At 39.2% G+C, this 14,025-nt stretch overlaps 1 protein-coding gene across 1 annotated transcript in view; it reads right to left on the bottom strand.

The window, feature by feature from the left end:
* LOC103514546 overlaps nt 1-14,025 on the bottom strand; it is a 20,012-nt gene extending 5,987 nt beyond the window's left edge. The window contains exons 1-8 of the mRNA XM_026827489.1: nt 13,950-14,025; nt 13,364-13,581; nt 11,355-11,706; nt 10,541-10,644; nt 9,581-9,685; nt 9,037-9,192; nt 6,255-6,416; nt 5,624-5,858 (exon numbers count right to left, since the gene is read on the bottom strand). Of these exons, the coding sequence (XP_026683290.1) occupies nt 5,624-5,858; nt 6,255-6,416; nt 9,037-9,192; nt 9,581-9,685; nt 10,541-10,644; nt 11,355-11,706; nt 13,364-13,573 (1,324 nt within the window). The 5' untranslated portion in view covers nt 13,574-13,581; nt 13,950-14,025. The remainder of the gene's footprint in view (nt 1-5,623; nt 5,859-6,254; nt 6,417-9,036; nt 9,193-9,580; nt 9,686-10,540; nt 10,645-11,354; nt 11,707-13,363; nt 13,582-13,949) is intronic.

Below are 14,025 nucleotides of genomic sequence, written 5' to 3'. Positions count from 1 at the left end.
GTACTGTATGACAGAGGTTCAATGATACATTAGATTCATTGAAATAACAAAGAAAAGAAGGAAGATTAGTTGGAAGGTATTTCAATTGCTGGGTTGAGGTTCAATTTAAACTAATGTATTATGTAGGTCCCTTTTTTTTTGAAAAAAAAATTAAAAATTAAAAAAAAAAAAAAAATAATAATATTAATAAAATATTTTTCACATCTTTAGAGGATCTCTATCACTAAGTGCCTCCTTTGCAATCACATGAAGGGGTAAACGCTTCGATGAGCGAAACACTTCATCAGAACACATGATATGATATTGTACCTGATCCACTCGACCCCAAAGATCTCCGGATCGATTGGAATCAATTTCCATACATGTTTCCATGATCTTTTTACACTGGTAATGCCGCCACTGTTCGCTACTCGATTAAAGTATCTACTCACTTGCCCTCATGAGGCTGAGTGCACAAGGGACTTCATGCGGAGCCGAAAAAACAGACATGATATGATATTGTACCTGATCCACTCGACCCCAAAGATCTCCGGATCGATTGGAATCAATTTCCATACATATTTCCATAATCTTTTTACACTGGTAATGCCGCCACTGTTCGCTACTCGATTAAAGTATCTACTCACTTGCCCTCATCAGGCTGAGTGCACAAGGGACTTCAAGCAGAGCCGAAAAAATTCGACCCCGCCGGAAATCGAACCCGGGACCTCCACATCTTATTCTTACCTCATCAGGTTCAACTTTGATAATCTTCTTCTCTTTCACCACGCCGCCATTCTTGGGGGTCTTAATAGTGGGTGCGGGTATCTTCTTGTAGTTGGGCTTCTTGGGAATGACGGGCAGTTCTGATTCGTCTACCGTTTCCCCATGGGCAGTCTTGCGATGTAACTTATACCAGGCGCGGGATTCGAACACGATACCTCCCGACTCCACGCGACAATCCACGCATGTCCGATCCGATTTGTCTGCAAAACGATACCAGGCGCGGGATTCGAACACGATACCTCCCGACTCCACGCGACAATCCACGCATGTCCGATCCGATTTGTCTGCAAAACGATAAAATGCAGTTTCTTTGTGTTATTATGTCACAACTTTGGTGCTCACTGCAGCTTTCCCAATATCTCAATAATCCTAAAATCCAATGTTTACCTACCATGCTGACACCGGTCGCTATGCGCATTTATGTCATAGCTACTCATTTTCCTCACGAGGCTGAGTGGGCCCCGCAACAGCCAGTCCCGGAATCAATCATTTGCATGATACAAATTTCATGACCCCGCCGGGAATCGAACCCGATAAAAGTAATTACGATTTTTAGGACATTAGTGTTGTGGTTTATGGATCTGAATGTAGTGTGTGCATATGTTCCACTTAAATAACTACGCCGACCCTATTTCAATAGGAAAAGGCTAGGAAGAAGAAGAGAAGAGTATTGTCATTTCCAATGAACTACCTATTGAAAACGACGTTATGTTCCTTACAAAATGTTCGTTCTCGGAACGCCTGGCTTTCTCCTATCCTGTCTCTCTTCGCTTTCGGGAGATAAGACCTTAGCAGTTACAGTTCTCTCTGTCAAAAAAATATCTTGAAAAAAAAAAGAAGAAGAGAAGAGTATTGTCATTTCCAATGAACTACCTATTGAAAACGACGTTATGTTCCTTACAAAATGTTCGTTCTCGGAACGGCTGGCTTTCTCCTATCCTGTCTCTCTTCGCTTTCGGGACGATAAGACCTCTGTCGTTACAGTTCCCTCTATCAAATATCTTGAAAAACAAAGTACACGGTTACAAGTTACCTCTAACCAGCCTAGTTAGCATGGCGGGCAGAACGGCTGCCTTTTAAATGCTAGCCAAAACAGATAGGGTTCGTTCTCGGAACAACTGGCTTTCTCCTATCTTGTCCTTCTTCTCCCTTGGAATTCGGGAAGATAAGACCTTCATTGTTACAGTTCCCTCTGTCTATCTACTTTTTTCTTCTACTTTTTTTACGGCTAAAAATAACAATAGCTAACAGTAATAAAATAAACCTAATCTCATACCATCTATTCGGGTTTCTTGCTGCTGAGGTGGGGGAGGTTTATAGCCTGGTTGATGTCTGTGGTCTTGCTGATAATGATTCGACAGCCATCAAACATCTCGGTAAATCGAAACTCTCGATAATTCGAAATAATAGTCAGGTCCCTCCAATTTCGAATTATCGAGAGTCGACTGTAATAGAATAGAATACATAGAATAGAACAGAATACACATTGTTTATCCTGCTGGGATAGGACCACACATAGTATAGAATATACCTTGTTTATCCTGCTCGAATAGGACTAAAAAGTCCCTTTGCTTCAGTAGTCTAAGCAAGGTCTCATGTATTTTATGGGTTTGATAACATAACAGATTACAGAAGAAGGTTTGATAACAGGAGAAGAAGATAACATAACATAATAGATTAATAAATGTAAACATCGTCACACTCGTGGTGTTCCCAAGTATCTAACTCTCTCCCACACAAGTTGCATTTCCAGAAGATCTTGTACTTGACACCTTGGGAAACAAAAAAGGTTTAAACATAAATCTTCTTCTTCCTAACCTTTTCATATTTAAATGGGGTAGGCGTAAATGTCGTTCCCCGCTTAATACACTATGCTAAATTTCATGACTAGACTTGGACTCAAACTAGAAACCTCCAGATTCAGAGTCCACCGTGATAACTACTATATGAATATCACTGAGGTTGGTACCTACAGAAAAAATTCCAACTATTACTCCTTTTTTCTGAGGACGTAGACATAAATATTCAGAAATGGTCTTCTAAAAGGAATCTTCCAAAATTTGAGCTCTAGTTCACTTCGTTCGGTGAAACTATTCATATTTCTAGTTGGAATGCAGAACCTATCAAGAGATGAAGAGAATGACACAGGATAGAGATGAGTGGAGAAGAAAAACTAATACAAAACCAATCTTTAGATTGTGACTTGAGAGAGCTTTCTTACCTTCGTCATTGCCTTGACGTGGATTAATCTGAACTATGATGGGCAGAAAGTGTTCAGGTGGCATCTTGGCGAATATAGAATACATAGAATAGAATAGAATATCAAGAATAGAACAGAATATCTAGAATAGAATACATATAATAGAATAGAATACATAGAATGGAATAGAATACATACATAGAATAGAATACACATTGTTTATCCTGCTGGGATAGGACCACAAATAGTATAGAATATACCTTGTTTATCCTGCTCAAATAAGACTAAAAAGTCCCTTTGCTTCAGTAGTCTAAGCAAGGTCTCATGTATTTTATGGGTTTGATAACATAACAGATTACCTACAGAAGAAGGTTTGATAACAGGAGAAGAAGATAACATAACATAATCTTATATTATAAGAACAAGATCCATTCACATTTCATAGTTCACACACTGATCGCTCTATCTCGTAGATTAATACTGGCACAACTATAGTTGTGCCATGGCCTGCCAGGAAACCACACAAGCACAACTATAGTTGTGCCATGGCAGGGAAAGAGTTAAAGTCCCCCAGCCAGACCAAGCTGGTATACTCCCTGTTTAACGTCCCCCAGACATACTATCACCCCGGTGTATGGCAGAAAAAAAGTATCCTTTCTTTATTCTTGTTTGTTTGTTACGTTTGACGAGCTATTTAATTACTTGATTTTTAGCTCAACTTTCTTTATTCTGCCATCATCATTCGGCTATAGCTGAAGCCGCTACAACACCAACAACCACAACACCACCTACAATAAGATCAACTTACTTTTCACGTTTGGATGGTGTGAATCCTCCAGCATTCCACTGAAGAATTCGAATAAAGCATTCAGATCCCATTGCAGTCGACACCCGGAGATCCGATTGGCCGACTATTTTACCTCCGGAATTAAGTTTTACATTGGGACGCATCATGCTTATAAGTTACTCATTTTGAATCACCCAGGGGGCACTTATGGTTTTAAGGATGGTCCATGGAAGCCAGTAACATTACCCCCCACCTGCCCACTTTGTAACCAAAATGAAAATATGAACGCGGATCACATTGCAGTCTGCCCAAACTTAACAACTGTTTAAAGTCCCCCAGACAGACCAAGCTGGTCTACTCCCTGTTTAACGTCCCCCCAGCCAGACCAAGCTGGTCTACTCCCTGTTTAACGTCCCCCAGGTGTATGGCAGAAAAAAAGTATCCTTTCTAATTATTCTGCCATCATCATTCGGCTATAGCTGAAGCCGCTACAACACCAACAACCACAACACCACCAACAACAAGATGACAACATAGTATCCAAATATTGGGACGCAAGGAGAAAAATGACATAATAGTCAATCTCAAGCATTAGATAACAACAACAACAACAACTTACTTTTCACTGGCAAACACCAGTTTGCAGGATTCGCAATAATATTTGCCAAAGGTTTTGACCATTTTTCTCGTGACAGGATCTCGAGAAGCGATAGTCTGTTTGGCGTGTTTGTCTCTGACGTGCTGAAAGAAATAGGAGTCCTTGAAGAATATGATGTTGCACTTCTTGCACATGTGTTTCAATATCGTGTTTCCTGGTCCGATCTGAAATTAAACAGAAGAATAAAATAGAATATACATAGGGTCATTCTTCCATTCTTCCGGAATGATTCCCATGAGCTCCGGAAGAATGGAAGCAAGTGGCTTTGGAGAGAGGAGAATGGGCGTTTTTTTTTTTTTTTTTTTTTTTTTTTTTCTTTTTTTCTTGAGGTTAACAACCTTGGTGAAGTTTGTAAAACTCTGTTAAACAAATATATGTACAAACAAACACACACACAACAAATATAGGTAAGTAACTACATACAATATTATTTTTATTATTTTTTCCTCCCTGTTTTTTGTTTTTTAGGCATCAAGACTCTTCTGACTGTTCTCTCTGTTCCTTAAATCTTCCTATGAACTCTGTTTATCTTTTTTCTTGTCCTGCCTTGGAAGCAAGCACAGACATTGTAGGAAAATATTGGGATGCGCGCAAAAAAATGGCCTAATGGTCAATTCTTGACATTAGCTAACAACAACAAGGTTATTTTCTGTTCCTTTTTTCAACTCCTAGTTTACTTACAGGTTTGATATTCTTCAGGAATTTGACACCGGATTTGACTGGCTCCACTTTGCAGAACGGCTGCCTTTTAAATGCTAGCCAAAACAGGGTTCGTTCTCGGAACGGCTGGCTTTCTCCTATCTTGTCTTTCTTCTCCCTTCGAATTCGGGACGATAAGACCTTCATTGTTACAATTCCCTCTGTCTATTCGCTAAAAAATAATCTTCTTCTACTTTTTTACGGCTAAAAATAACAATAGATAACAGTAATAAAATAAACCTAATCTCATACCATCTATTCGGGTTTCTTGCTGCTGAGGTGGGGGAGGTTTATAGCCAGGTTGATGTCTGTGGTCTTGCTGATAATGATTCGACAGCCATCTGTTGAGACAAAAAAGTCAAACGAATTAGAAGTTGCTAAATAAAGTCTTCTCGCCAGCCTAGTTAGCTTAGTTGGTAGTGCGTCTGCCTTGTAAGCGCTAGGCCGCGGGTTCGATTCCCGCCCGGGGCGGATTTTGTCTTGAACAGATAATAAAATAAAATAAGCTACTTACGTAAGCAGATCAAGGATCGGACGTCCTCGGGCAAATTCGACGCGTTGAGGATTTCAATCCTCCTCTTCTGTTTGCGCGCCTCCCGTAACAATTTCCGTCTCATGAGGAAGTAGCTTTCCAAGCACATGGACGACATATGTTTAAGCTCCAAATGTTTGAGCAACTTGTTGTGAGTTTCGAGCACCTGGGCGTAACACAGCTGACAGGTTCGCTCCTCGATGTCCAACTCGTACACCTGAACAGGAAAGGGTTAAGAATTATAAAAATCGTACACCTGAACAACAAGGGGTTAAGAATTATAAAACTCGTACACCTGAACAACAAGGGGTTGAGAATTAGAATAATCCAAGGAAAAAAGGAGAAAAAAGAAATCATTTATTTAGGGAATATCGAAGTGGAAAAAATAAATTAAGATAAAAGGATGGAAATAATGGCTGGCCGGCCGAAGTTCGAGAAATGTACGGTTCGGCCGCTTTTTACGGTCGAAATTTTCAGAAAGGTCGAAAAAGAGTTCGCCAAATCCAAGTCAAGTCATAACATTTATCTAGGTTTAATAATTGGGGAACGATATTTGTGACAAGCATTTAGGCATGTTTAACACAAGAAAAAAATTACATATCTTCTAACTTACATTATATTCTGCATATCTTTTCTGCACATCCTCCAGAGGTAGATCATCTTGCTTGAATTTGTACAGACTAGGTTTCTCGTGTTTGACAGTCCGCTCGGTAATTTCATACAGCTCATGGTCTGGATCTTGACTTACAGTGTTATATAAATTCATGAATGAATCCTATGAGGGGGAAAAAAGATCCTTCATCAAACCTCTTAAAAAACAGCAGTAGTTGGGTGGAAGAGCTCATTCAGAAGAAGATTTTTTTTTTTTTGCCAATTTTGTTTGTTCTGAAATGAAAATAATCTTCCATGTTATTCAGAGTTAATTGCAAAGATTTAGTAGACTTACTTTATTCCATCTTCAAATTCCAAAGAAGAAATTTATCATGAACCATGATGAGAATACATAGAATAGAATATCAAGAATAGAATACATATATGTAATAGAATAGAATACAATACATAGAATACACTTTGTTTATCCTGCTGGGATAGGACCACACGTAGTATAGAATATACCTTGTTTATCCTGTTCGAATAAGACTAAAAAGTCCCTTTGCTTTAGCAGTCTAAGCAAGGTCTCATGTATTTTATGGGTTTGATAACATAACAGATTACAGAAGAAGGTTTGATAACAGGAGAAGAAGATAACATAACATAATAGATTAATAAATGTAAATGCAGTTTCTTTGTGTTATTATGTCACAACTTTGGTGCTCATTGCAGCATTGTAGGATTTTCCCAATATCTCAATAATCAGTTAGTAGAATAGAACACATAGAATAGAATATCAAGAATAGAACAGAATATCTAGAATAGAATACATATACAGTCGACTCTCGGTAATTCAAACCTTCGATAATTCGAAACTCTCGATAAATCGAAGCAACTGTCTGGTCCCTTGAAAAACTCTAATAATAATAATGAATGCCAGTTTAGTTAGCTTGTAAGTCGCGGGTTCGATTTGTTCTAGAAAAGGAGGACTTTTTTCTAAACCAAAAAAGGTTTGATTTCGCATCGGCTGGCTTTCCAATATCCTCTTCTGCTTCACCCTTCAAATTCGGGACGATAAGACCTCTGTTGTCACAGTTCCCTCTATCAAACCTAAATAAAAAAGGTAATTATTCAGAAGCCAAAACAACGAAAAAGAAAAAGCTCCTTTTGGTTTTTAACCTAAGATGTGGATTGGAACACATCACATGCCTTCAGCCTTCAGGCACACTCCATTTGTCAAGGGTTTAGGCATTGCCTTGCCCTTGGGATCAATTTAATTTGAAAAAACCCATTTACTGATGAAAATTTGTAATGAAACAATATCTAAATTTTGCTCGAGCGGGAATTGAATCAGCGACCAGGTCGCTTACAAGGCAGCCTCCCAAGTTAACTGGGCTTGAATGCCCACCAACCAACGTTCCGAGAAAGAACTTCATCTCTTGTACAATACAATACCTACATAGCTTATTCCATTTTCTTCGCCAGCCTAGTTAGCTTAGTTGGTAGTGCGTCTGCCTTGTAAGCGTTAGGCCGGGGGTTCGATTCCCGCCCGGGGCGGATTTTATCCTGATGGGATAATGATCGTTCTCGGAACGGCTGGCTTTCTTCTATCCTGTCTTATAACACCTGGTCACAGCTCATTTGTGAAAGCTCCTTTTTGCGTTTAACCTAACCCTATAGCACTGGTCACTGCTCATTTGTGGAAGCTCCTTTTTGCGTCTAACATAACGCTAAAACAACTGGTCACTGCCTATTTGTGACACCTCCTTTCAACAATTTTTCATTGTCGTGACTTCCGAACTATTACATAAAAACTCACCTCCATATAGAACGGACTCAAATCCTCAACACAGCAGTTCTTCATCTTAGGGCGCAGCACATAACTGAGGTTCAGAAAAAAAAAATAATAATAATGAATGCCAGTTTAGTTAGCTTGTAAGTCGCGGGTTCGATTCCCGCCCGGGGCGACCTTTATCCTAATAAGATTTAAACAAATAAGATTTGTTCTAGAAAAGGAGGACTTTTTCCTAAACCAAAAAAGGTTTGATCTCGCATCGGCTGGCTTTCTAATATCCTTTCCTGCTTCACCCTTCAAATTCGGGACGATAAGACCTCTGTTGTCACAGTTCCCTCTATCAAACCTAAATAAAAAAGGTAATTATTCAGAAGCCAAAACAACGAAAAAGAAAAAGCTCCTTTTGGTTTTTAACCTAACCCTGTAATAACACCTGGTCACTGCTCATTTGTGAAAGCTCCTTTTTGCGTTTAACCTAACCCTATAACACTGGTCACAGCTCATTTGTGAAAGCTCCTTTTTGCGTCTAACCTAACCCTATAGCACTGGTCACTGCTTATTTGTGGAAGCTCCTTTTTGCGTCTAACCTAACGCTAAAACACCTGGTCACTGCTTATTTGTGACACCTCCTTTCTGTAACAATTTTAGCTCATTTGTGAAAGCTCCTTTTTGCGTTTAACCTAACCCTAAAACACTGGTCACTGCTCATTTGTGGAAGCTCCTTTTTGCGTCTAACCTAACGCTAAAACACCTGGTCACTGCTTATTTGTGACACCTCCTTTCTGTAACAATTTTTTAACCCTGTAATAACACCTGGTCACTGCTCATTTGTGAAAACTCCTTTTTGCGTTTAACCTAACCCTATAGCACTGGTCACTGCTCATTTGTGGAAGCTCCTTTTTACGTCGAACCTAACGCTAAAACACCTGGTCACTGCTTATTTGTGACACCTCCTTTCTGTAACAATTTTTCATTGTCGTGACTTCCGAACTAGTACATAAAAACTCACCTCCATATAGAACGGACTCAAATCCTCAACACAGCAGTTCTTCATCTTAGGGCGCAGCACATAACTGAGGTTCTCCCTCACTTGGAACCGGTTACTTGGGTTACGAGTCGACAGATAGTACTCGCCACTCCAACTGACCCATATTGCCTGGTCTTTAGCATCATTCACGGCGGACGGGAGGTTGGTCAGGTTCATTTCATCTTCAGACTCCTGATCCCCATCGTCAGGCTTCATCAGAATGTTACCTTCCTTCTCTGGGAGCTAAAATAAAAGATTGTAGTTGTAGTAACTTAGCTTTCCCAAACAGATAAGGTTCGTTATTCCAAACAGATAAGGTTCGTTATTCCAAACGCAACGGTTGGCTTTCGCCTATCCTATATCCTCGCCTTCTTTCTTATATTTTGAGACAAAAAGACCTCTGTTGTAACAATTCCCTCCATCCAATTTTTCAAGAGATTTGATAGAGGGAACTGTAACTGCTAAGGCCCTATCGTTCCGAAATCGAAGAGAGAAGGAAGACAGGATAGGAGAAAGCCAGCCGTTCGGCATCATTGACGGCGGATGGTAGGTTGGTCAGGTTCATTTCATCTTCAGACTCCTGATCACCATCGTCAGGTTTTATCAGAGTGTTACCTTCCTTCTCTGGGAGCTGAAATAAAAGATTGGTGTTGTAGTAACTTAGTTTTCTCAAACAGTGTTCGTTATTCCAAACGCAACGGTTGGCTTTCTCCTATCCTATCCTATCCTTCTTTCTTATATTTTGAGACAACAAGACCTCTGCTGTAACAATTCCCTCCATCCAATTTTTCAAGAGGTTTGATAGAGGGAACTATAACTGCTAAGGCCCTATCGTTCCGAAATCGAAGAGAGAAGGAAGACAGGATAGGAGAAAGCTAGCCGTTCCAAGAACGAACCTTATCCGTTCAGGATAAAATCCGCCCCGGGCGGGAACGGGACCCACGACCCAGCGCTTATAAGACAACGCGCTACCAACCAAGCTAACTAGGCTGGCACTTTTAACAATTGGTGATAGCAAATTAAAGACAAGATCACCGGCCTAGTTAGCTTAGTTGGTAGTGCGTCTGCCTTGTAAGCGCTAGATCGCGGGTTCTATTCCCGCCCAGGGCGAACTTTATCCTAAACAGATGAAGTTCGTTCTCGGAACGGCTTGTTTTTGGGATGATCAGAAACATGGAAGACAGTTTATGATTAACAATTGGTGATAGCAAATTAAAGAAAAGATCGCCAGCCTAGTTAGCTTAGTTGGTAGCGCGTCTGCCTTGTAAGCGCTAGATCGCGGGTTCGATTCCCGCTTAGGGCGAACTTTATCCTAAACAGATGAAGTTCGTTCTCGGAACGGCTTGTTTTTGGGATGATCAGAAACATGGAAGACAGTTTATGATTCGAGTTTGTTACCAAGTTCTAAGCCATTGTATTTAAGTTTGGATTCGAACCCATGACCTCCTTATTACCAAGTGAGAGTTTAACCACTGATCTCTCTTACCTGCAGATACACTTGCTGATTGGAATGATGGTCTGTTAGATGCTTGTTAACATCGGTGAAATGAGCATTGCACGACGAGCAATGGTAGACATTCTCTTCCTGGCCTGTAATAGTAGATGGGCAGGAATTAGAAATAAAAAAGGAATAGCTAGAAAGTTTTTCCTACCTAATCTAGATCATGAATTATTTGTAGTAAAGCTGAGAATTTATTTTTTTCTTCTTCTTCTTCTTCTTCTTCTTCTTCTTCTTCTTCTTCTTCTTCTCCTCCTCCTCCTCCTCCTCCTCCTCCTTCTTCTTCTTAAGCCATTGTATTTAAGTTTGGATTCGAACCCATGACCTCCTTATTACCAAGTGAGAATTTAACCACTGATCTCTCTTACCTGCAGATACACTTGCTGATTGGAATGATGGTCTGTTAGATGCTTGTTAACATCGGTGAAATGAGCATTGCACGACGAGCAATGGTAGACATTCTCTTCCTGACCTGTAATAGTAGATGGGCAGGAATTAGAAATAAAAAAAAGGAATAGCTAGAAAGTTTTTCCAACTAATTTAGATCATGAATTATTTGTAGTAAAGCTGAGAGTTTCTTCTTCTTCTTCTTCTTCTTCTTCTTCTTCTTCTTCTTCTTCTTCTTCTTCTTCTTCTTCTCCTCCTCCTCCTCCTCCTTCTTCTCCTTTTTTTGACAGAATTACTAAGACCCTCCTATACTAAATCTGCCAACTCTTCAATTTTTTTATTTTTTTTCACTCACATTTTGCCTTTGAAGTGCTACACACTGATTTAGGTACCTACATTCTAATTCAATAGTTACCTGCTGTGGCATTCATCAGATCTGCTTCAACCTCCTGCTCAACATCCTGCACCAAAGGACTCAGATGAAAATCTTTTGAATCCTGTGACTCGTGTTCTTCTTCATCTTGGGATACTGTTTCTTGTGACACCACAGCATCCCCGAGGGGATCCAAACCAGGTTCGTTCTCTTCAAGAAGTGTAGTTTCCACTTTCAAATTTTCTTGCAAAGAGTTACCGTTGTATTCTGTTTTTATTTTGTCCACATTTGCCTTTGTTACTGCTCCATTGGTTTCTGTTTTATTGATACACTGTTCTGAGGTTTCTTCATCCTCGTCATCTAAGTCATCTGGAAGCACACTGATCACCTCTGTCTGTAATCAAAACATTTAGAAATCAGAAAATGTAACAGAAGCAGTAAATTAAATAGGTGCTTATGGAACTACCCACATATATTATGAACTTGAATGCTATCTCCAGGGGCAAAGGACAGTTAAGGTAGCTTTTGTAGTGGTCTAAGTCTCTAGGATATGATGTGTCATTCTTACTGAAACTTACAATCTTGCCAGTTAGTTTTTTTTTTTTTTTTTTTTTCATTGACAGAATCTGAGAAACTGGAATATATATTAATTGGGTTGCTTGGAGGGATGTATGTACAATTAAGTATATAATCCTGACTTCTTAGTTTAATCAAAACAAAGATAGTTTCTACATCAGACTTTTGAATATTTAGTAATTTGGATTGTATGGAATTCCTGACGGCGATCAAAACACCTCCGCTTTGCTTTATTATGTGAGCTTAGTACCTCATTGACAGAATCTGAGAAACTGGAATATATATTAATTGGGTTGCTTGGAGGGATGTATGTACAATTAAGTATATAATCCTGACTTCTTAGTTTAATCAAAACAAAGATAGTTTCTACATCAGACTTTTGAATATTTAGTAATTTGGATTGTATGGAATTCCTGACGGCGATCAAGACACCTCCGCCTGTTTTGCGCGTAGATGTATTAGGATTACGATCACATCTGTATACAGTAAAATTTTGAAAACCTAGTTCAGAGTTTGCTATATCTTGGTTCAACCATGTTTCGCTAAATAAATAGATATCGTAGTTAAGGATTGCAATGCTACATTACGATCACATCTGTATACAGTAAAATTTTGAAAACCTAGCTCAGAGTTTGCTATATCTTGGTTCAACCATGTTTCGCTAAATAAATAGATATCGTAGTTAAGGATTGCAATGCTACACGCTAATTTTTTGAGTTTAGTGCGAAGACCACGCACATTTTGATAGTAAATTTTTAGTTTATTTATAGAAGGTGTATTCGAGGTATGGTTTAAATTAGGGTTTTTCTTATTATATCTTGTCCTATTATTTAAGAGGTCATAATATGATATATCGCTCGCTTTGCTAGAGGTAATTAAATAGCTTCTGGGATAAAAAGTTTTTGCATTCACATTTAGTGAGGAGTCAGAAGTATTAAAGTTATCTATAGTAGTTGAGCTATGGTAAGTAATACTAGTGGAATTTTTGTTATTTAAATCATTAGCGAAACATGGTGGGACGTTGTTTAACAGTTTGCTATAGGGTGGGTCCATAAGTAGGGGGGATACAGAAAATTCGGTAACATTGTGAGGTTATTCATATTCCTAAACATCATCATTTCCTGATGACCGTTGTTCATGGATTCAATGGGCAAATAAGCTCTAGGCAGTATGTTCCAGTTCCAGGTGTAAGGAGGAGCAGGATGTCCCATGTTCGAGAAGTTACCTACTCATTAGATATTCTTTTTCTTTGCCTTTTCCCATTGCCAGCCTCTCAATCAGCTCTAACTAGCGTGATACACTTGTAAAACAAATTTTACAAGTGGACACCCTTTGCACTCAACCCTTGCTATTTCTTTAGCAAGGGAAATTCAGGCTGGTCTACTCCCTGTTTTAAGTCCCCCAGCCAGACTAAGCTGGTCTACTCCCTGTTTAACATCCCCCAGTCAGAAAGACTACACCTATTAAACACTTACATCAAATTCATCATCCTCTACCTCCTCAGGATCAGCCTCTTTTTTGATCAAACACTCATCAAGATGTGCGGGGAGTGCATGAATATTGTCCATAATGAGGAAACAGAACGGACACTTGACATCACTCAAGTGTGCCTCCAAGTGATTCTTGAGATCATTTGAGTTCGGAAAGCATTGGCCACACTTTAGCGGGCACTCGAGGACACCCATTTCTGAAACTAATCAACATTGTTATCATTTTAAACTACCTATCCTAAGTGTCGGTAGTTACCTACTGCTTAAGACAAAAAAAAACTACTTAGGGAACATGATTAAGGATTTTTGATTAATAGAAGTGGGTATGTTAGTTGACATTAGATTAAGGTTGTTTTGTTCCTTGGTGTAGGGTGTCTTACATGGAATTTTTCTGAACATGTGGCAAGATTCAAGTAGACCTAAGATGACAAGTTATAATAATAAAAGACCCTGTTGAACAGACCTTTATCACTTCCTTATCATTTCATTTGGATCCATTTACCAATATTTTTCATGAGCTTATGAAATTCCTTTTTAGAAATTAACAACAATCAAGTTTTGTCCTACTCACCTTGCAGTATATGAGATCAGGTGACACGGGTCTATTTTTATCTTTTCTCCATATTACACAGAACACTAAACTTAGA

This window comes from Diaphorina citri, unplaced genomic scaffold, assembly GCF_000475195.1.
Source record: "Diaphorina citri unplaced genomic scaffold, Diaci psyllid genome assembly version 1.1 scaffold1166, whole genome shotgun sequence".
Lineage (NCBI taxonomy): Eukaryota > Metazoa > Arthropoda > Insecta > Hemiptera > Psyllidae > Diaphorina > Diaphorina citri.
Note: the sequence above shows the minus strand (reverse complement) of the source record. Positions and strands in the feature narration are given on the sequence as shown.